Source organism: Oxyura jamaicensis, chromosome 4 (assembly GCF_011077185.1).
Source record: "Oxyura jamaicensis isolate SHBP4307 breed ruddy duck chromosome 4, BPBGC_Ojam_1.0, whole genome shotgun sequence".
In the NCBI taxonomy this organism is placed as follows: Eukaryota; Metazoa; Chordata; class Aves; order Anseriformes; family Anatidae; genus Oxyura; species Oxyura jamaicensis.
In genome coordinates this window covers 14,992,611-15,014,239 of record NC_048896.1, presented here as the reverse complement: position 1 = coordinate 15,014,239, position 21,629 = coordinate 14,992,611, and the positions used below count along the sequence as shown (strand labels likewise).

Here is a 21,629-nt window from a genome sequence, read left to right as displayed (position 1 = left end):
TGGACTCAGATCTGTCCTCCAAAGCCCTGAAGCAAATCCCAAATGCTGTGGCTGAGGCCTTGGCACATGGTTTGGAAAGCACACTCTGGCACCAGAGGTGGTACAAAGAGGACTCCAAAACCAATGAAACAGACTGAGAAAAGGCTTCATGGTGTGAGGCTTGGAGAATGCAAGCTTTTAGTGAAGTACAAAGGTTGAGAGGCGTCTTGAACACAGGTCTACCTCAGTAAAACTCTCCTGTGAAAGAGGAGACAGGGTCAAGGGCTGGGCACTGAAGCCAGGGACTTCAGACAGGGCTACGGGAAGTGCTACTACCTGAGGGCTTCATTGGCCACCGAGTCTATAAGAAAGGACTTCATGCTCTGGAAGTGCCTGAATAAAGATCCAACACCTGTGTGGCAGGGGAGCTCCAGGTGAACAGAAGATACCCTTGAGTCAAGAGGTTGTTACTGGGCTCTGCACATGCAGATGCATTTAACGCTGGCCTGTAATGTGCAGGGAGATCCAGGCACACGTCTGCTCCAGCAGCTGCTGGTGCTATGGCACAGATTAGTCCCTCTGGGGCCAAACTCATCACCAAGGTGCCTTCTGCAGCTGGTGGGAAGAGACAGCTATGGACAAGCCACGGTTCCTCCTGATGATGTTCACTGCCCTGCGGCACCACCCCAGCTCTCCTGGCAGCAGAAGGGGCTTTAAAGATGTGTCGTGGTGACCAAAATCCCCCCAGATCTCAGCGATTTCTTACCTCACGCCCTCATTTTGCTGCCCAGGAACCCACCCTGCCTCAAGGATCTGGGCCATTCTCAGCAAGGAAGCACTCACTGAGATTCACGAGGGTTTTTTTAAGCAGCAGAAGGGCTCCCAGGGGAGAAGTTGGAGAGCGTAGGCTGATCCCCACCACCACCCATCCCATGCCAGCAGTGCCCATGCAGAGCCAGCACCTGTTAAGAGCCCTTCCAAAGCCTGAGTCATGCCCTGGCCGCCATGAAGACAAGAAGACACATTCAAAATTAATATATATTTTTATTGAATATTTGCTCTAAGTGGGCTTGTGAAGCCACCCATAGAATTACTTCTTTCATCTCAGCAGTGGTTCAGTAACAGTTATTAGCTTTGCAAGAGAAGAAAACCAAACAGAAGGGGGTGCATTAAAATAAATAGGTTATTTTTTCTTATCTTTAAAATAAACTTTTGAAATAAATACTTTGTGTTTTTTTTTTTTAATTTTATTTTTTTTTCCCCTTAAAAGGTACAAGAGTATTGTCAAAAAACAGCCATCAGGTTATAAACATGTATTATACCTTATAGAAAGGAACCCAAATAAAGGCAGCCGGGGAGGGACCTCTTTATACACTGTACAGAATGCCTTTGTACCAATTAAACGGAGAAGGAGAGGCTTCGGTTCTTGGTATGAGACCCTCCTTTGAAGCCAAGGGGACCCGTCTTCTCAGGAGAACTTTGTGCTGAGGACCCCTGGGGAGGCGGGGGCTGCCTGTCCTCCGAGCATCGTGAAGGTCTGGGGGAGCCCTTGGGAGACAATGGGCAGGGGAGAAGGGGAGGGGAAGGGGAAAAGGGGCTCCAGGCAGGGAAGGAGGGGACCAGCCCTGCCAGCTCCAGGGAGGCCACAACACCAGGGAGGATTTGGTCCTGCTGAGGCCCTTTGGGTGCTGCAGGGAGGTGCAGCAGGATGGAGACCCAGTGTGAGCCCTCTGCCCCCGCAGCCCAGTGCTTCCCCTGGCTCAGCACTGGGACATGCACCATGCCCCTAAGGGGCATTTGTTCTCTCCCCATCCATCCAACACCCCTCCTGCCTGCGGGCCCTTGCAGGGCACCTTTCAGCACCCTGGACTATGCCCTCAGGGGATCCTTCTGCAACAAGCACCCCAGGCAGACCAAGCCTTGCCTGGGCAGGTTCCCGCTCTGGGGGCATGGAGCGGTTACTAGAAGGAGACAGAGCTTGCAAGAGATCCCGATGCTCACTGAGAAGTACCCCAAAGCATACCGAGCCCAGAGGAGAGATCTGCTGGTTCAGATCCCAACCAGCAACGCGCAGCTGCTGCGAGCATCCTGCAGGAGTGGGCTCCGTGGGCTCCCTGGAGGAGGCTAGCCTCGCCTGGAGCCTACTAGGGACCACAGATGGGCTTTGGGGTGGGGAGAAGGGGGTACATCCTTCTCTTACTTTCCTCACATGCTGATCACAAAAATATGGACCTTCCAATATCCAATGCAGCCTCAAAACACCCACGGGCCAGAGAGAGCGAGCAACCTAACAGAGCAGATGCTGGAAACAAGGCTGGGGCATGGCACGCTCCCCGCCCGGTCAGCCCACTGGCACAAACCCTGCAGCAGCTCCTCCCTCCACTCACCCCTCTCTATTGCACTAAAGCAGCTGTCCACAACCTGTAATTTTGTGCTTTGGCATCTTTTGGCTGGTGACACTTCCCCACCGGTCTTTGGGATCATACTTGAGGATGGGGAAGAGCCAACTCAACAGGATTTTATGGGGATAGGAGAATACAATCCCAAAGAGCTCCCCCCCCCCCCCCCCCCCAGACCCAACTCTACAAATCAATTTTATTTTTTTTTTGAGTGATCCTTGGCTGCCAGCTGCTGCTTTGATGCGAGGCACCAAGGTTTCTCAGGGGTAGGTGGCAACCCAAGCAGCAGCCCAAGGAGCACCTCTGCCCTTCCACCAGGAGGGCTGGAGGAGCTGGCATGGGACAGAGTCTTCACCCCGGTCCCCAGTGACTTCTCCTCAACAGTGTCCATACATTTACCAGTATTAAAGGAGGGGAGCGGGGCGGGGGGAATGGCACAGAGCAAGCACCATCAGGAGTCTTTGGAGATCCGGATGGGAAGAGCAGAGCAGGGGGAGCTCAGGTCCCGCTCAGCAGCTCCTGCCCTGCCTCCTGCTCCTTTGGCACCTGAGTCTCTCTTTCCTTAAATTTGCCCTAACGTGTTTCTTGGAAAAGGAGCCCACGACCAGCACAGACACACAACGTGGAGAAACGCTCTCTTGCGAAGCAGATCCATCCTTGTCGGGTCACAGGGGTGCAGGGAAAACAGAGGACTAGACATGCGACTCTCCAAAAAGAAAACCAGAAAAGACACGTCGGGACAGAGAGAAACCCAAACTGTCAGGACAAGCAGCTGCAAACAAACATCTGGAGCAGATGTTATCTGACTCATTACAGGGTGGGGCAGGAAAGGGGCTCACAATTCCAACCAGAATTGGAGTCCTCTCGAAAGGGAAACCGAACTATCTGGCAGCCAGAGATGGGGAAGGAGCAGGATGGATCTGGTCTGAAGACATTAGGAAAAGCTCGGGGAAAAAAAATAAATAAAAATAAAAAATAAAAAATCAGAGGCTGCCCACAGCCTTCCTGATACCTGAAGAGCTCAGAGAACCAGAGCTGGCCTCCTCTGAGAGCTTTTGGCAAATCCCAACCTGCCTTTTCTGCTGAGAGCAAGTACTGGGAGCTCTCCGAGCCCCCTCCAGATGAGCAGGAAGCAGTAACCCCGCGTGAAGCCTCCATGAGCAGGGTAGGGCCAGACAGCCCTGAACACCTCCAGCCCACTATAAGACCTGGACGTGGCTCTGCATTTTACCCTCAACGCAGCCAAACCGAGCCCTGCATGGCCTGACAGCCCTCCGTGCCCACCTGGGGCTCCCTTCCTGTCGATACCCGTCTGCGTGCCCCATATTCCCTAGGATATATCTCACAGACTTGGCTTTTCTTGCAGACCAGACATCCAAGAGACCTGGCCGGACTCCTCAGCCCTGCGCCCAGGCTGTGGCATGGTTCCCTATGGGAAATGGGACTTCCGCACCGACCCAGAAAAAGCCCATTAAGCAGAAGGCATCCTGGCCTCTTGTCAATCGCAGAAGGCAAATTTGCTGCAGTTGTAGCGCAGGGCTCCACCTCGCCACGCTGGTGCCAAGCCAAACCGGCGCTGAGGAGCTGGTGTCTGGACAGCCATCTCCTCATCCGGCAGCTCCAGCACCTGGGGGAGGTCACCCCATGCTCGCATGACTTGGGAGGCCGTGAAAATGATGAAGCTTCACATGTTGAGTCATTCCACCATCAGGAGAGGAAGCAATGAATTGCAAAGATACAGAGGTGGTAACTAAATTTACAAGACGGCTCCATTTAAAAAGGAGGAGGAAAAAAAAAAAAAAATCAAAGTAGAGCAAGTTGGAAAATTCTGTTCATTAGTTTTCTTCTAAAAGTTTCAATGAACTATTTCACATTCTCATTGAAGTGAGACAGTTCAAATCCTCAATGGAAAAAATAAAAGGGTGGGGGGGGATTTTTACCCTAAAAAGATTTACACTTTCTAGGAGGAGTAAGTTTAATCAGCACCGACAGAGAAGTGAACGGAGTGTTGAAAAGGAAGGGGGCCTCGTGGTGGAAGTCTGTCCCCGAAACACTGCTTGGAAATAGGGAGCCAAGCAACTGGTGGCATATGGAAAAATACATTTGCAATATTTTACAACCAGTGCCACAGAGATGGACTTGTCTTGTGGTGGTACAGACACCTGCAGGCTATTCTCTGAGAAGGTTATTGCCTTAAAACCCAAATGGCTGGCCATGGAGGACCTGCAAACTGCACGGGCATCGCCTTCTCCCTTCTGAACACCAGGAGATCCTCGCTGCAAGCCCCAGCACCAGCCTGAATTCCCTACCACTCACGGAGGTGGGCTCTCCGTCTCTGGCCAGAGGAAACATCTTCTGTCAGCACCCCTCAGGCTCCAGGTGAGACCAGGGTCAGGATCTCAGACGTGCCCGTAACGCGCCCCAGGCACAAACTTCACGCCAGGGATGGGATCCACCTCCCCTGCCACAAGTTCGACATCTGGGTCCCTTAGAGTCAAGGGAGCCGGGCACCGCCAGAGCACGATTTAATTAATGTTTTCAAGGGGATGAATCACTCCCTGGAGCTGCTTTTCTCTGCAGCAGAGGGAGCTTGGATCAGACGCGGATTTTAGATAGCAAATGTATGGGAAGATGAATCCCATCGTGAAAGCCTACCTCCTGGCTCGCTGCAAGCCAGCGCTGAATCCTACCCCCTCTCTGCAGCCTGCAAACCTCCCTGTCCCCCTCTCCCGACTACCCAGGAACTAAAGGTCTAGGATTAGCAATAAACAGACTTGGAAATCATCTTCCAGCATGTGCAAGTGTACCAGGAAGCCAAACCTTGCATCTGGCACCATTCACAGCAGTATCATGGATATTATTAGTAATAGTCCTAGCCATCCTAACGTTATATTTATATATACAAAAATAGATCCACAGAACTCTACGGAAAGAGGTGGCTGAGTGAATGCAATGGGCAAGCCCTGGACGGCAGGGTCTCGGAGGAAGCCAAGGGAGACGTTGCATATATTTCTCCAGGGGAACCACTCGCTTCCCTCCGCACACACGCGTCCCGAGGGAGGGACGGGCGGGCAGAGCCGAGCGCTGGGACAGCATCCCAGCTCCAAACTCCCCCGACCCATGGCCGATGCAAGCGGAGATGGGGGTCCAGGTCCAGGAGGATCTCCCCCCCCCCCCAGCTGCAGCAATGGGATTGACTTTATCATAGCACATAAATCGTGGAGCACTGACCCTGTCTCAGGTTTCCTTCTGGTCTGCAGATGGCCCAGCCCGAGGGCTCGCTTCAGCCCCATTTCCAGTTTGCCAACGCTGTCGCAGAATGCCCTCAGCAGTGACACTGGTGGTGGCGTGGCACGCCGATGGCAAGGAAAGCAAGGCGAGGACTCAAAGGCAGGGAGGCAAGGTCAGGTTCCCGTCTTTGGACATCCCCTTCTGCTCTCCATTTTCCCCAGCCCAAAGCAGGGTCCCCCCTGCTGGGGAGTCCCCCCACGTCAGTGCTAAGTGGCAGGGAGAGCAGCGCTGGCTGTTGATAGTTGGGTTTAGGGACTCTTTTAAAGTGAATTCAGTGCTGGTGGAAGGTACCAGACAGGCAGAAGGCGGATCTAGGGAACAGGATGGTGGGACAAAGCTCCTATCCCCATGGCTACTTCACCCTACCCCCAAGGACAAGCCTGTGAGGGTAGAAGGGGAGCTGCAGCATCTGCTCGGTGATGGGACAGAGCTTGGGGGGAGCACCATCCTCGCTCCCATCCCACCAGGTTTGCACTTTGGAGGCAGCCCCTCCAGCACTGCACCTCCAGGCGTGGAGGAATGAATGGCTATTTCAAACCAGCGTCTCGCTCTCCATCAACCCCCAGGGGGACCTTCCCCTCGCTGCAGCTGGGCGGGAGCCAAAAGGTTTCGAAAGCTTCCCACACCTTCCCTTCCTCTTGGAGGCAGCGCAAAACGAGATGCCATCTCATCTCAGAGCTGGCTGGCATCTCCCAGCGGCTTGCAAGCAGGCGGGGAAAGCTGCTGCTGCCTGGGGGAGCCCTGCAGCACCTGGGGAAGCGGGCTGTGGGCAGTGGGAGAAAGTGGAGACCACCCATGAAAAGTGCTGGAAGGAGAGGAGGAGAAAACGAGTCCAGGCTCCTGGAGGACTCCGGCTTGGGATGCGCGGAGCCACCTCTTCCTCCCGTGGGAAGAGCCACAGCCTGCGTGCTCCTGGTGGCCGGGGGACCCTGAGTCTCGTTCCCAAGAGGAGGCGGTGGGCAGGGGGAGCGCAGCAGAGCGGAGGGAGCCGAAGGAGGAGAGGGACGAAGGGGAGAGGAGGAGGAAGAGGAATCAAGCCTGCTTCTCCTCCCCGGGAGGGTCATACCGGCTTATCCAGCGTCTTGGGGAAAGGCGTGCCGCTGGAGGAGGAGATCTTTCTGCACACCGTGTTGGTGTGGGTCTGGCAGCGGCAGCCGGGGCGTTTCAGGCCGTCGTAACCCCGCTGGCAAAGTTTGAGGCACCCCAAGGTGGGAAAGTAGCAGCAGAGGCAGGGCATGAGGAGGGAGAGGAAGCTCATGGCAGCCCAGCGGGCGCAGCAGGACCCCGGCCCGCAGGAGCAGGGGTCGTCGGCGCAGGTGTCCTCGTCGTCGGTGGAGCAGTGGTAGAAGAGACCCTTGACGCAGCAGAGGCAAGTCCCGTAGTCGAGGAGGCTCTCGGGGGAGCAGAGGCAGCGCTGGTTGCAGAGCCAGCAGGAGGGCAGGCTGCGGGCGGCCGTGCAGCGGGCGCACTTGCACCGCCCGCACTCCTCGCAGATGAAGAGGTGCCCGGCGTGCAGGCTGGGCTTCTCCACCGCCCCCTTCAGCGGAGACTCCTCCGGCTTCAGCTCGCCGGCCCGGGGCTGCGTCCGGATGAGCGAGTGGCCCGAGTGGGACGGCGTCAGGCTGCTCAGGAGGCGCTGGTCGGAGGCGGTGGTGCTTTGGGACACGGAGCTGGCCGTGCTGGAATGGCTCATGGGTTGCTGCAGGGGTGGCATCTGGTGCTGCTGGCTGTGGCTGCGGTGCAGGTCCGGGAAGGTGGAAGACACCAGGCGGTCCTGAGGCCACTCCTGCTTGTGCGGTGGCTGCGACAGGGACGGGTTGGAGCGGGCTTGCTGGAAGCAGGCAGCCGGCCTCTCCACGTAGTTGTTGCTGGCACGGATGGAGCGGATTTGGTCAATGGACAGGACCTGCTGGAAGTCCTCGGCGGGTGGGTCCATCGTCTCGTCGCAGCTGAGCTCAGCCACACTGGAAGAGAGCTGCATTTCCAGGAGCAAAGGGACCCTGCGGCATCAGGGCACATCTAAAAATCCTAAAACGGGGCAGGAAGACGGAGAAAACGTTCATGTTACGTTTCATAATGAGCCCGAGCCTACAGCCCTGGGAGCAAAGACTGACATCAGAGCTCCTAACGAAGTTATTCCCACAGCAAGCCTCCAAGTACTCCTCAGCCTGGGAAGACTTTGGCCCGGACGTTTCCAAAAAGTGGGACTGTGAGAGCTGTCCCTTGGCAAAGGAGGGTGCAGCATCTCCCCGTGCTTTCCATGTCCTTCCCGGGGAGGTTCCCCGTCCTTCCTCCCCAGAGGAGGGAAAATGTGAAGCTGGGGCTCGTCCAGTGCCGGAGCTGGGAACAGCATCTCCTCCACATCAGGAGACTGTCATGAGCCAGGGGCACAGGGAAGGAGGGGAACCAAACACATTTAATTTCAAGCAGCAACAGCAACAAATCACCACTAATACGACATGTGCTTGGCCAGGGACTGGGACTCCCCAAGTCCTGGCATCTCCCACTGCAGTGTCCAGGTTTCCCACTTGCATCCCCATCGTGAACACCAAGGAAGGGCAAGTTTCTCCTGAACCCCACCACAAACACAGTGTGAAGCTGGCAAAGCTGATTTAGCAGCTTGTCTTGCTCCTGCTCCGAAGCTGCCATGCAGAAATGGAGCAGCAGCAGGGATGCCCTTCATTGCATGCCAGTACCCATCCAGCTTTTCCCCCAGCAAAATCAAGTCCAGATTTCAACGTCGGATACGTGCTTTTCGTGTGCAGCCAGCTTCCCCGGGACAAAGCCATTCTCTGGCAGATCAAACGTGTGATCCGCGGGTGACACCGATATTGTCACGGTGCCCACAGGAAGGCTGCGTTTCGATAGGAAGCTCCCCGTGGCCAGCAGGCCAGGCGGTGGCTTTCAAGTAGGTGAGGGGCCACAGGTAGAATCTGCTCATGCAGCAGAGAGAGGCAGAGGGAAGATTGATTTTCATTAGCTAGGCTGACCTTGAAGAGCAGGGAAAAGCAAAGGCAACTTACTTCGACTGTTGAAGCAAGATCTGCCCTCTCCCATCCCCCTTCCCGGAAAGAAAAGGCAACCAATCTGCTTAGATTTGTTGTTTTTTCCTTAGCAAGGAGCCCTTCTCTGAGCCGTCTCGAGCGAGATGCTCGCCCCATCCAGGGCAATGCGGGCAGCGAGGGGGTCGCTCTCCCTGGCTGCCCACAGCCGGGTTGGTACCGATTTCTTTAGAGGCAATAGCAAGGTGAGCCGAGAGGGCACGGCTGGCCCAGACAATTGTTGTGAACATGCTTCCAGGATGGGAAACAGCCTCCTGCCTTCTGTTACCTGCTGCCGCCAAGCACATCGCCCGGAGGCTCTTGCTGAGGCAAGGGCTGGGGAGCTGGAGCCCCCCGGACCCCTGCGGAGATGTGGCACGTCTCAGTCTGCGGGTGGGACCATGCAGGAGGGAGCAGAGCCACCTCGGTGGGGTCCTGTGTCCCTCAGGACCCAGACGCCATCTCGGGGGGGGGGGGGATCCCAATGATTTACACCCAGTGCAGGAGGGGCTCCTCGCGTCTGGGTGTCCGTCCCCTCCATCCAGGGTGCTGGGATTTGGTGGGATTTGGGCGTTAGGACTCCAGCCAGGCAGACGGGGGGCTCTGGGCAGGTTCCCATGGGGGGCTTCAAGCAAGGTGTGAGCCAAAGGGAGAGGCCAGGGGCAGCGGAGGGTCCCACGGGGATGGAGAGACTGAGAGCAGGCAAAGGGCAGACCCAGCACAGCTACGCCCAGTCCTCCAGGCAAGAAGCAGAGCTCAGGAGACACGAGAGCCACACTTAGGCAGGAGGAGCAGTGCGGGGGACGCTGCAAGGTTGGGGGGACAGCAGGCAGAGAGGAGCTGGCAGTAGGAACACACAGCGCATTGCAGCCGGGACACTTGGGACCTGGGTCCCGGCCTTGGATGCAGCTCCCAGGGCGTGACAAGTCCTAGGAGGACCCACAGCAGGGTCCGGATGCTCCTGGCCCTACCATCCCCAGACGCAGGGGTTAAGCAGAGGTGTCCCCTTCTGGGACCTGAGGGGACGTGAAATGAGGGTGGAGGACCTGCGGGTCCCCTGGTACAGTGGGACAGGGGAAGAGGGGCTGGATGAACGGGCTGGGGACCCCACTCGCTCCCATCCCTCCCTGCTCCAGACAGAAACCAGACGGGCTCGGGAGGCTGCAGCAGGTCCCTGCCTTGTCCCCAAAGCACTGTCCCCCCTCCCTGCCTACCTGCCCGGCTGGGGGGCGGGGTGGGGGGACCGGGGCAGCGTGTCCCCAGCCTCCTCCTCCTCCTCCTCACACCCTGCCTGCCAAGCGGGCATGCCAGCCCCGGAAACCGGGCGAGCTTTATGGCCGCCAGCAGCCCCAAACACATAAAGTTCGTGCGATAATGGGCCAGAGGAGGGGATCGTAAAAGCAAATGATTTACAGGCGCTGGAGGCGGCTGCGAGCCGGGGCCGAGCCTCGCGGAGCTCCCAGGTGGGAGAAGAGGGGGGCTTCACCCACGCTCTCCCCTCCGGCGCCCCCCGGTGCCCACGCGTGGCCGGGCTCCCACCCGCACCCCCGTGCCCATCCCCGCCGCCTCCGGGCTCCCGCAGCCCTCCCCGCACGCACCCCACGCGGGACAGCCCGAACCCACGCACCCCGCGCCGGCACCCGGCACCCCCCTTTCCTACCTTTTCCCCTATTTCCTCCTGCTCCCCCTTCCACCCCCGCGGCCACCCCCGCGCCCCAGCGCCCACGCGTGCCCCCCGCCCCGTCCCCACTCACCCCGCCGCCGCTCCATCCGCCGTGCCCAGCCGCCGCCAGCCCCCGCCGCGGGGCTGCCTAGGGGCGGGCGGCGGGCATGGGCGGGGGGCACCGCCCGCCCCCCCGGCCCCGCAGCCGGGGGCAGCGAGGGAGAAGCCGGGAGGGCTGCCCGGGCCGGGTTTGTGAATGCAGGCAGCTCCCCGGAGCTCCTTGTGAATGGGGGCAGCGTGGAGGATGGGAGGGAGGGAGGGATTTATTGCTGCCCGTTAGCATCTCTCGCTCTCCCTCTCTCTCTCTGCCGCTCGCCTTCCCGGAGCTGGAGCTCTTAATGCTTACCTAAGTGGCGTCATCCAGCTGAAATTGAATCGGCCCATTAGCGGTCCCCACAGAGCCCTGTGCATCCGCTCCCCAGATAATGACTGCAACAGAGCCGAGAGCTGCGGGATGCAGCAGGCGCTATTTAAACATTTCCGTCTCCTCTCGGGCTCCGCTTCCCCCCTCCGCGCCCACCGGCACGGCCCCGCTCTCCCCGGCCCCTGTCCCCGGGGGGCCGCGGGTGGCAGCCCGCTGTCAGCCCTCAGATCGGTCGCCGTGGCCGAGCTGGGTCGGGTTTGGCCACGGGGACGAGGGCTGGGATCGACCCGCGCCGTCACCTCGACACGGAACTGGCCAGGCGATGGGCACCGTCACCTTCTGCCCTCTCGTCCCCGTCCCTGTCACCTCTCCCTGGGCATCTCGGGAGCATCGGTGGAGCCTGGATGCTGTCCACCCCTTACTCTACTAAAAAGTCCGCGCCGATGCCCGAATTGGCTCCTGTGATAGAAGCTCAGAGGCTGGGAAGGGGCTTCTGCGTGCCGGGCTCCTCCACACCAGCCCCCAGCTCCCCGTTCTCCCAGAAACAAACCTCAGCCTCAAGTTCCTTACAGGATGGGGACCTTGTGTCCCAAACACTGCGCCCTCCCTCCTCCCGCTGCCTGCTCTGAGGCTTGGGTGAGCTGAGGACCCTTGTGACACCCCTCGGCCCCATCCGGAGATAACTGGAGGGGGATCAGCAGCTCTGAAGGCACAAGACCTCTGCGTGTTGGACGGGGGCTACGGACCCTGCTGGAGCTCCCAGCCTCACTTTGTTCCCCTCGAGCCCTCCTGAATCCTTTTCTAGTGATGTTTGTTGGCCTGGCAAACCCCATCAGCAGCTCGGGGGATGCTGAGGACCCATCCCTGAGGAGCTGGGCTGAAGCCAGCACAGAACCCGCTCCCCAGGGCAGGGTGCGTGGCAGCGGGACGGGCTGGGGGCGCAGAAGAGGGCACAGCACACGGGCACTAACCAGGAGGATCCCACTGGCCTCGGTGGCTCCCTCCCAGTTCACGCCAGCAGAAGGCCAGCAGCGAGCAGGGCCCCTGCCCTCCAGTGGCACCCAGCTGAGCCCTTCCAGGCTCATTTTGATGCTGAGCATTTCTCCCTCTACACGGGATGCCTCCGGGAGGGGTGAAGGCAGCCCTGAGAGCATCCCTCAGCCTGGGCTCCGGGCAGAGCCTTCAGCGCCGCGTCTCCACGCTCCGACCAGCCCCTCCTCTTCTCCACATCGCTCCCGAGCCGGGCTTTAAAAGCACCGAAAGGAGCGAGGTGCCCAAATCCCAGCGAGCGCCGGCTGGCTGCCAGCGCCTGCCTCCGAGCAGCACGTGTGCGTCCTGGCCTCCCTTTCTCCCAGCCCCAATCTCTCACTCCCACCTCGAGGCGCGCGGTGATTCAGGCTTTCCCTCCGCCGGCTCGCAGCATCGCTGGCAGCCCGCGTCGTGCTCCGCTCAGCCCGCGCCGCTTTATTCCTCGCCGGCTGCCGAGGGAGGGCCGAGAGGCATGAACGCCGAGATGCCGAGACAAGTGGGAGGGTGGGAAGCGGAGGGAGAACGGCAGCCTCCCGGGGAGTTATTGACCGCAGCCCCTCCGAAGAGGAGGGCTGGGAACCCGGAGTGAATGTGCAGAGGAGAAAAGTTTAGGGATGCTCCCGGAGGAAGGGCGCCGGACCCAGCCTCCAGCAGGTTTTAGGAGGGATTTTCGCCGTAGGGATGGGGATGCGGACCCCTGGCCATGCACTGCCACAACACGAGCCGTGTCAGAGGATGATGCCAGACCCCCTTGGCTCTGGGATAATCTCTCCCGCAGGAGTGGAGGCGAGGGAGGATTTAGCATCCCTCCCGCAGAGCTGTGCCCCGTGTCCCCAAGCTACCTGCGACAGCCAGCCAAGCCCCATCCCGGCTCCCCCCCGCTGGGTTGGCGTCACTCCTCCCAGCTTGAATGCGGCGCCTTTTAACCCCTCAGATGCCCTTGGGGTCCTGTCCTGAGGGGTGGGGAGAGGAGCAGCTCCCCTGAGTCCTGTTCTCTGCTCTTATTTTGGAGCATCTCCTCCCGGGACAGCTGACAGTAAAAGTGGGGGTTTACCCATTTTCCCTTCCTCACCAGGAGAAAAAAGTAATTTTTAAAAAAGGGCTTTTTTTTTTTTTTTTTTTTTGGAGATGTGCAGAGACACGCACACATTTTAACAAAGGCAAAAGGGCTAAACCTGGAGCCTGAAGTACTCGGCTGGGATTTTAAGGCAACCAGGAGAGCCTGGTGCCTCCAAGCCTCAGCACCCCCGGTCACCCTGTGCGGGCGGTGGGACAACTCACCGCCGTGAACCAGTCGGGAGAGGGGAACGTCCCAGGGCAGGGCTGAAGGTGTCTGATCTCTTCTGATGCTGGCAGCCGAGCCTGGGCTCCGGGGGAGGGAAAATTCATCTTCAGCTAAAGATGATGCGGGGGGGAGGAGGAAAACAAGGTGGGGGGAAAAAGAGAACACGCGATTCCCCTGATTAAATCAGCCAGAAACAAAGAAGTGCTGGTGCCCTCCGATTTTTAGATTCACAGATTTTAGGGCCAGAAGGGACGGGGATGTTCATCTAGCCTGACAGTCTGTATTATGTGAAAGCCACTTGAAGCCAGACAGTGCCACCCGCTCTTCAGAAGCAACAGCCAGTGCAGGGAAAGGTGCCGAAAGGCTGCAGCTCCCCAGGGGTGCAGGGGCATGTGGCTCCAAAAACGTGCCTCGGTGAGGAGGAACCAGGTACATCCACCCCACCGGGCTTGAAACAAACAGATGGCAGCACAGGGAGGGGGAAAACATAATTTCCCTTCCATACCACGCGGTTCCTCTGCTCTGCAAGCAGTGGGGAGAAAAGCCAGCCCTTCCTCGCGCTTTCCTCCCGAACCTTTCCTAATCCCTGGAAGGAAAACGCCGTGGAGGGCTTCTGGCCCGGAGACGTCTCTCGGTTGCTTTGGAGTCAAACCTCGCTGTGCTAACCCCGCTTGCGCTGGCGCGGCTCGGCAGCGGGCAGGGCTGAGCCCCTGGGGGGCCGGATCCTGCGCCCCTGGCTCAGCCTGCGGCACGGCGGAGGCGCAGCCGCCGAGTGCAGTGAGAGCTTTTCCTCTGAAGATGGAGCCAGGCAGCGCCGAACACCAAGGAAGAGCTCAGGATGCGTCCCTTTAATGAGCTGAGACTGGAACACGCCGAGGGAGCGGGAGCTGCCCGGATCCTGCTGGAGACGTGCTGAGTGGGTCCTGCTGACTCACGGGTGCAGATGGCGCGGTCCCCACGCGGCGGCGGCGAGGCAGGAGGTGGCATCTCGGGGGGAGCATCCAGCACCTGATCCCCACCAAATGGTGAGCACAGAAGCCTCTCCCCACGTCCCGCTGCAGCTAGCGAGCGGCAAGTGGTGGCCGAAGCTGGTGCTGGTGCTGAGTACCAGCATCGACAAGCTCCACGTGCTCTTCTTCTGGAAAAAACATCATGTTTGGGACCCCAAACCCCACAAGAATGGGGTTCCCCCACCAAAATCCACGTTGCCCTCGCAGCTGAGAAGCCAGGGTGCAGAGCAAAGAGCACTGGAGAAGTGGATGTGCAACCTGGGCACACGCACTGCTCCACGGGGCTCATGGGCACGTGTCCCCAAGCCCTCAGGGCCACCTCTCTCGCTGGCTCCTCCACCCTGTGCTCCCTCCGTGGCTTCTCCACCACCCTGATCTTCTCCCGCAGCCATCGCCAGCCCTCGCTTTGGGCCTCCTGGCTTTCCAGAGGTGCCAGACGAAGCTCCACCGAGGCTTGCAGGAAGCCCTCCTGCAGGTGCCCGGCTGTCCCCAGCTCTCCGCAGACCCATGCCCCCAAGACACCTTCCACCTCTCGTTCCCCTCCCAGCCCAGGTACCCGACCCGAGCATCCTCCTGCGCCCGGGTACCACCTTCCCACTCCAAACCCAACCCAACGAGCAGAGCTCATCCCCCGGGGGACGGGGCAGGGGGCGGCTGCCCCCAGGTCCTTTGCCTTCATCTCTTTGAGCTCCGGTTTCAATGTCACTTTAACTCGAGCGCGCGTGTACAGGGGAGAAAGGCTGGGTATTAAATTGCCAATCTGGTCACATGCTGCCTGGGATTTGGCCGTAGCTAAGCAGCACCACCCCCGCATTCACTTTTTTGGCTGGTGACTCCTCTGCTCGGCGTAAGGCAGAGTCGGTGAAGAATAGGGGGGAAAAAAGGCAAGAAAAAAAAAAAAAAAAGGCAAAAAAGGCGAGTCATTGTGAATGTCAGGAGCTCCTCAGCGGCGGGTGTGACAGCGATCCTCCCCCTCCAAACTCGCTCCGGGTGAGAGCCAAAGGGAGAGGGATTTCATTAGGATCTGGTAGCGGGCTATTTTCAGAGCTGACATCCTACCCACGGCTAAAAATAGCTGGTCCCCTCCACGCAAACCAGGGTTTCTGTTCTGTTAAACTTTAATAAACCTCAGCAAGGCTCAGACCTCCTCGCTTTCTCCCCACGCTTCGCTCCCTTGCTCGCTCCGCTCCCTTCCAGCATCCATCCCTTTGCCCCATCCCTGGGTTCCCACCTCCCGGCTGCCCTCTCCCGTCTCCCACCCGTGGGGAGCCCATCCCAGGTGCTCGCCGGAGCATCCCCAGGCAGGGGCCACCCCAGGAGGGCGCAGGAGCTGCAGGGTCGCTGAGGGAAGAGCAATGCCTCCGCAGGACCTCGCTTTGCTCATGGTCGGGGAGCCCAGGGCACCTCTAAGAGGTGCATCGGCTAAAAATCGTGTCTGTCCCCCCTGTCCCGCTGCTGCTGGCCCTTGTCTCTCCGGGGGCTGCCAGCAATTCCCTCCCTTCATTAGCACCGCCACCTCGAGCCATTTATAGCCAAGACGACCCTGCTTTTGTAAAGAAAACAGGACTTTAACTCCTTCTGATGCTCCTCTTGGCTCAGCCCATCCTGGTGGTCCAAAGCACCTCCGCTTGGAGTAACCAAGCTCTTCCCCCGCTCCGTGCAGCCCCAAATATCCCTCCTTTCCCTGCCCATAGCACGGCCAGCCACGCTGGCTTCCGCTGCTCCTAGGACGGAGAAAAGGTTTGGTGAAGGACGCTCAGAGCCTTCCCCGCCCTCCCAAATCGGGGAGCAACTCCATCCCTGTCCACCCTTTGCACCACGTCCCCGTGCAGGCTGCCACAGGGGCAGAGCTGCCTTGGGGGGGGACGGACACAAGCCGGCGTGCCGCGGGGACGGTGTCATCGGGACGGGGACGATGCGCTCTGCCCGCTGCCTCGCGCCGGGTGCGCGCCGGCCCTTCGGAGCCCCTGGCCGCCGGCCAGCCAGCCATTTCCTGGTAATCTAATAGCCGCAGCAGATGAACCGAAAATGCATTTCCTGCCACCGTGCTGTAAAAATTTATTAATGTAAGGAGAGAAACGCGGTGCTGGGCCGGGGCTGCCAAGGCTGGGAGGGTGGGGGGGGCAGCGAGGACCTCGGTGGAGAAGCTGGGGCTGGGGGACGTGGGGACGGTCGGGACACACACGGAGGTGAGCAGAGACCAGGCTGGGGTCACGTTAAAATTCATCCTTTGGTCCGGCTGCAGGTTCCCGATGCAGGAGCATCACGGCCCCACCCTGCCACCTCCAGCATCGCTGCCTGGGGAAGGACAGGGTCTGGGGACCGGGGTGGCCCTGGGCTGCCTCCTGCCACCCTGGGCAGCACGTCCCGCTCGTGCCGTGTCCTGGTGCCAGGCACCCTGGGGGACGGGGGAGGCTTCCCGGGAGCTTTGCAGCTCCAGGATGTGCCGAGCCAGGCATCGCTCTCAGGGAAACTGAGGCACGGGCGGGGAGATGCCCGTCATCCACCGGAGAGCCGCGTCCTTGAAAGCCACCTGGGATAGGACCGGCGATGCCGCGGGTCTGCGACGGCGCAGGCAGCACCTCCACGAGGATCCCGGCCAGGGAAGGGACACCTCAGGGGAAATCCCACAGCAAGGGACAGGCACGGCGCTGCCGGGCGAGGAGGAGTTGGGGCACCGGGAGATGGGCACAAGCGCCCCCAGCCCTCGTGGGCTGTGTTCTGCACCATCAACGGGCTCAGCACCCCCTCACCCCAACCCAAACACCCCCCCGAATCCCACGCCACCACCCCGGGACGTCGGTGACACCCCAGGGGCTTTGCTGCCACCTCTGCGGGCACGGCCCCGGGGCCGCGGGGCCGGAGACGTCGGCGCAGCCCTTTTCCCACCCGGAGCCTGCTCCCTGCGCCAAGGCAGAGCTAAATTGGAAAAACACACACAATGACCTCTTGTGGAATGTAGTATGAATATTTGATAGGCCTAATGTCATCATACCCAATCGATACAGGCAGGAATATCTCTCCCTCCTCCCGCGCTCTCACTCTGCCCTGTCCCTTCCTCTCTTTTCCTCTCTCTCCCTCGCTCTCTCTTTCATTAATGCATTCTCCACTTTACATTATTTATTAACTTCCTTCCTTTTTTTTTTTTTTAATTTAGAAAAAAAAAATTAAATAACAGTGGTTACCTGGAGGCTCGAACCCTCCTGCCTAAGCGCTTTTGGGCCAGGCAAAAACTTTGCTGACCTTCTCTCACCTCCCTGCCTTCCTCCACCGAGGCAGAGGGGCACCCAAACGCTGCCCCACGTCTTCAAACCGTTCTGCCAGAGGCTGCAGAGGCTTTGGGCTCGTGGATGCTTTAAAGCCCCAAATTTGAGCTGGGGAAGGTTAAGGGGGAAGGTCGAAGCGCCTGGTGCAGGGCTGGGCTCTCCTCGGGTTCTTGCAGGGCTTCCCGGAGGTGCCGAGGACATCGTGGCAGCTCCCTAGGGCTGCTGCTGCTCTGAGCTGCCCCACCAGGGCGGACTCAGCGCTGGAACCCCCCCAGAAATCAGGAAGAGAACTTGGTTTGTGGCTCCCGACTCGGTTTGCCCCTTCTGGTGGGTTTGACCACTCGTTTCTGGTCCGCAGCCGTCAGGGAAGGATCCGTCCTGCTCCCCTGCTATGTAGAAGACCCCCAGGGCACGGCCGGAGGAGGAGGATGGCTCACAAGGAGGGGAAGAGCTCCAGTTCGCAGCATCCAAGGGCGCGGGGCTTGGGGGGGGGGGGCTGCTGGGGACCGTGGGCAGGTTTGGGAGCTTGGCTTGGCCGGGGGGAGCCTCTCGCCCCCGCCCTGCCCGCACATCAGGCTCCGGGTACCCAGCAGCGTCCTCCCAGCCCGGGCCCCCACGGCAGGGCCGTGGTGACAAGCAGCGCGGAGGAGCCGAGGGAGGGGAGGCAGCTGGCAGCCCCGGGCCGAGCTAATCGGAGAGAAACCGTGACGTCGGGGCAGGGGAAGCGGGGTCCCGGCCTTTCCCAGGCCCCGCCGTGCTCCGCGCTCCGCTTCCCTGCCAGTTGATCGGCCGCTGGAGCGCGACCAAGGGAACAGCGGCCACGGGAGAACAAACAAACATCCGAGCTTGGGCTTCCTTCCTTCCTTCGAATAACCAAAAAATATTTTTTTTTTAAAAAAAATGGTTTTTGTTGGGTTGGGCCAGGCTGCTCCGCGTTGAGCTGTGCTTTTAGTGGCGCTGGGTTGACCTGGGCTGGACGGTGACGTTCAGGCCGGGCGGCTGCGCATCAGAATTCACCACTTCCTACACCCCCACTGGCGTTTTTCGGTATTTTTGCCCTAAAAGCCGCTTCCAGGAACATCCCCCCTATCTGCTCAGCCATCCTTTGTTCCTGCAGCTCACGTGGAAGCTGTGGCGTTTCCTGCAAAACCGCGAATTCCCCGTCCTGACCTGCGGAAATTTTCCCCCCCACGATTTTCGCCGGCGCGAGGCCGCGTGCAGCGATAAACCCGCCCGCCGAGGAAAACGCCGCTCGGCATCAGCTCCAGCGGCCCGACCTCCAGAAACCCCCCCGAGCACGAGCCACCCGAGGGGATACGTCTGCAGGATGCGGAGCAGCGACAGCGCTGCTGGCCTCGGAGCCGGCGGCCGGGAGTGGCAGGGCCCTTCCCATGCGCCCGGCTGATTCTGTCCCCTCGGGGCCGGATGCGCTATCTCGTCACCGGCACCCGGCCCGGGGAAGGGAAGAGCATTGTGTGGGCTGCTGCTTTTTTTAAAACCCGCTCGTGACCCCAGGAGGAGCATGCGAGCGAGAGGCATTGCTGGAGGAAAGTGTGTGGGGGGGGGGGGGGGGGAGGAAGGGAAAATTCCCAGCTCCCGACTCTCGCTGGGAAATCCCCAGAAAGCTCCCAGGCGCTTTGATTCCCAGCACCCGAGACCCTCCGCAGCCCGGGCACGTCCTCGGGTGGGACCACGAAGCCCGGTGAGCCCCAGACCGTGCTCGCTCCTTGAGGAGACGAACTCCCCCGTGACGTCCCGATGCTGAGCGCAGCCAGCAGACACCGCGGGGATCTGCCACCGGCCAGATCCCCAAACCTCTCTCCCCCCTCCTCTGGGCACACAGCAGCCCAGGAAGGGCCGGCGACAAATTCTCATGGAGGCCGAGATGCCTCTGCCGTGAGCTCACCGAGTGACTAACTTGTTTATCTCCTCTGGGAGCTGCACCAAGCTTTTGGGAAGCAGCAGATCCCCGCCAGCTCCTCTGCCTGTTCCAGGCGCCTCCCCCACCCCTTTCCTGAATAAACACGCTCGCAAAACTGAGCTGTGGCGACGTGCGACCGCTCAGCGGCAGCACGGGAACGTCGAGGACTCGGGAGGCGTGAATTTTGGAGAACCACGTGGGGAAATCATGGCAGAGCACGGCGGCCATGCCCGAGGTCAGCGCTCTTAGAAGGCAATCCACTACAGCAGGGCTTGTCGGCGTTGGGGAGGTGCTGCCATCAGCACTGCTGCCACCGCAGCTTGTCCCCAGCTGAGAGACGTCCTGGACACTCCGGGCAAGGCCCCCCGAGCACCTGCAGGAAGAGGATCTGGGGGATAAATGCTGACGGGACGAGCAGGGGGAGGACCACCACGTCCGTAATATCTGTATGGCTGCGATGGGTTACAGCACCACAATATCTCTGTGTCTACGACGGGTTGCAGAACCACCATACCCGCATCTGTGACTCGTGGAAGAACCCTACAACTCAAAGCACACGAGTTATAAAGTGGGTATGTGGTTTATTTCCAAAGGCGTGCGCACCCCAACGCGGCAACTTGCCTTGCTTCTGTGCAGCAACGAGTGACGTGGCCGCGAAGTTCCCCGGTACGCCCATACATACGCACAACCTGTCCCCGCTTTGCGTTAAAATTAGTTCCAAGGAGTTATTTCCATAAGCTCCTCCCAGCTTGTGCAGGGTCCCCTGCTGGTGGTCCTCGGGGGTCGTGGGGATGAAGGCTGGTACCTCCTCTTCATCGCCACCAGCTGACCCCCTGCCTTTGTACCCTCAGCTGCTTTTTGAGACACGTTCCCCATTTTTTCCCCCATTTTTGTCAGGGGGCATCCTCGGTGAGGGGCCCCGAGACTCATTTCGGTTAGTTTGCACAGACACTCGGCACCACCTATTTTTAATGCGACTCAGCGAGCCCCCATTCTCCCAGCCCCGGCTTCACCCGTACGTCCCTGAGGGGTCCCTGAGGGGTCCCTGAGGGGTCCCAGCCCCCCCCACACCCCTTATGTCTACGATGGCTCCCCCAGCGCCGCCCCCCAGCTCCCCCCTCCAGACACAGCTCCCGGAGCCCGCACCCCACGACCCGCGGCGGCCCCACGCGCGGCCCCGGGCTCCTTTGCCCAAAACCTCGAGGTTTCGCCCCAAAACACCGGGCCCGGGCCCGCTCTACTGCCCCCGTCCCCCCACAAGATGGCGGCCGTGAGCCGCCCCTGTGCGCATGCGCCACGCCCCCCCTCGCAGCGACTTTCTATGCGGCAGCGCGCCTCTCTATGGTCTCTATGGGCGCTCTAGGCTGAGCCAAGCGAAGCTCCTCCCCCCTCCGCGGCCGGCGCCGCTCTGCCCTTCTTCCGCCAGCTCTATGGCCTCTCTATAGCCTCCCGCCCGTCTCTATGACGGCGCTCTCAGACCTCCCAGGTCTCTATGGCTGGCGACGCTCTAGCCGCGGCCTCCCCTCTCTCGGTGGTCTGGCTCCGCCCCGGGAGGGGGGGGGCGGGGCCGGGGCTGCGGCGGCTCCTGGCGGCGGGTGCGGGCCGGGGGGGGGCGGGGGCGTTTTGGGGGAATTTCTGCGGGATTTGGGGTTCGTTCCGGCACCGTGCTTCGGTGTGATTCCGGCAGGCTTGGGGGCTGATTCCGGCGGGGTGTTTTGATGTGATTCCGGCGAGGTTCGGGTTTAATTCCGCACGGTTCGGGGTTGATTTCGGCAGGGTGGTTTTGGGTTGATTTCGGCAGGTTTTGGGTTTGGTTTCGGCAGGGTTTGGGTTTGGTTTCAGCGCGGTGTTGTGATCTGATTTCGGCAAGTTGCCTCGCTTCAGGAGGGTTTTAGGTTTGACTTCAGCAGGGTGTTTTGGTGTGGTTTCGGCAGGGTTCAGGGTTTCAGTAGGGACTTTTTGGGTTTAATTTCAGTAGGATTTTATTTTTCTGGTTTAATTCCAGCAGGCTTTGGGCTTTGATTTCGGCAGGTGTTTTTTTTTTTTTGATCTAATGCCTGCAGTCAGTTTTGGCTCAATTTCAGTAGTTTTTTTGGTGTAACTTTAGCAGGGTTAAGGTTTAATTTCAGCAGCGTGTTTTGGTTTAATTTTAGCCGGGTTTAGGTTTAATTTCAGTATGGTTTTTTGTTTGTTTGTTTGTTTAATTCCCGTAGGGCTTCTGCGTTTAATTCCAGCAGGGTTTCGGTGTAATTTCGGCAGGGTGTTCTGGTTTAATTTCAATAGGATTGGTTTTTTTTTGGGGGGGTGCAATTTCAGCACGG

General features: G+C 59.7%; 1 protein-coding gene and 1 long non-coding RNA gene across 5 annotated transcripts; both read right to left on the bottom strand.

The window, feature by feature from the left end:
* Nucleotides 1-1,003: 1,003 nt before the first annotated feature.
* On the bottom strand, nucleotides 1,004-12,693 carry SPRY3 (sprouty RTK signaling antagonist 3). Of its 4 annotated transcripts, none has more exons than XM_035324880.1 (2): nucleotides 12,669-12,693; nucleotides 1,004-7,697 (listed from the first exon to the last, which is right to left on the bottom strand). In XM_035324880.1, the coding sequence occupies exon 2, from the start codon at nucleotides 7,648-7,650 to the stop codon at nucleotides 6,730-6,732; it is 921 nt and encodes a 306-aa protein (XP_035180771.1). In that variant the 5' UTR covers nucleotides 7,651-7,697; nucleotides 12,669-12,693; the 3' UTR covers nucleotides 1,004-6,729. The 4 variants fall into 4 exon arrangements, with proteins under 4 accessions (XP_035180771.1, XP_035180770.1, XP_035180769.1 ...); XM_035324879.1 differs by lacking the exon at nucleotides 12,669-12,693 and adding an exon at nucleotides 12,173-12,314; XM_035324878.1 differs by lacking the exon at nucleotides 12,669-12,693 and adding an exon at nucleotides 10,780-10,986.
* A 620-nt stretch (nucleotides 12,694-13,313) lies between these two features.
* On the bottom strand, nucleotides 13,314-14,874 carry LOC118166187. The gene is made up of 2 exons (XR_004750371.1): nucleotides 14,683-14,874; nucleotides 13,314-14,249 (listed from the first exon to the last, which is right to left on the bottom strand). It is a non-coding gene; the product is annotated as an uncharacterized LOC118166187 (long non-coding RNA).
* Nucleotides 14,875-21,629: the final 6,755 nt, after the last annotated feature.

Coding starts and splice junctions, on each gene's coding strand:
- SPRY3 (XM_035324880.1), bottom strand. CDS start 7,650: ATGCAGCTCTCTTCCAGTGTGGCTGAGCTCAGCTGCGACGAGACGATG.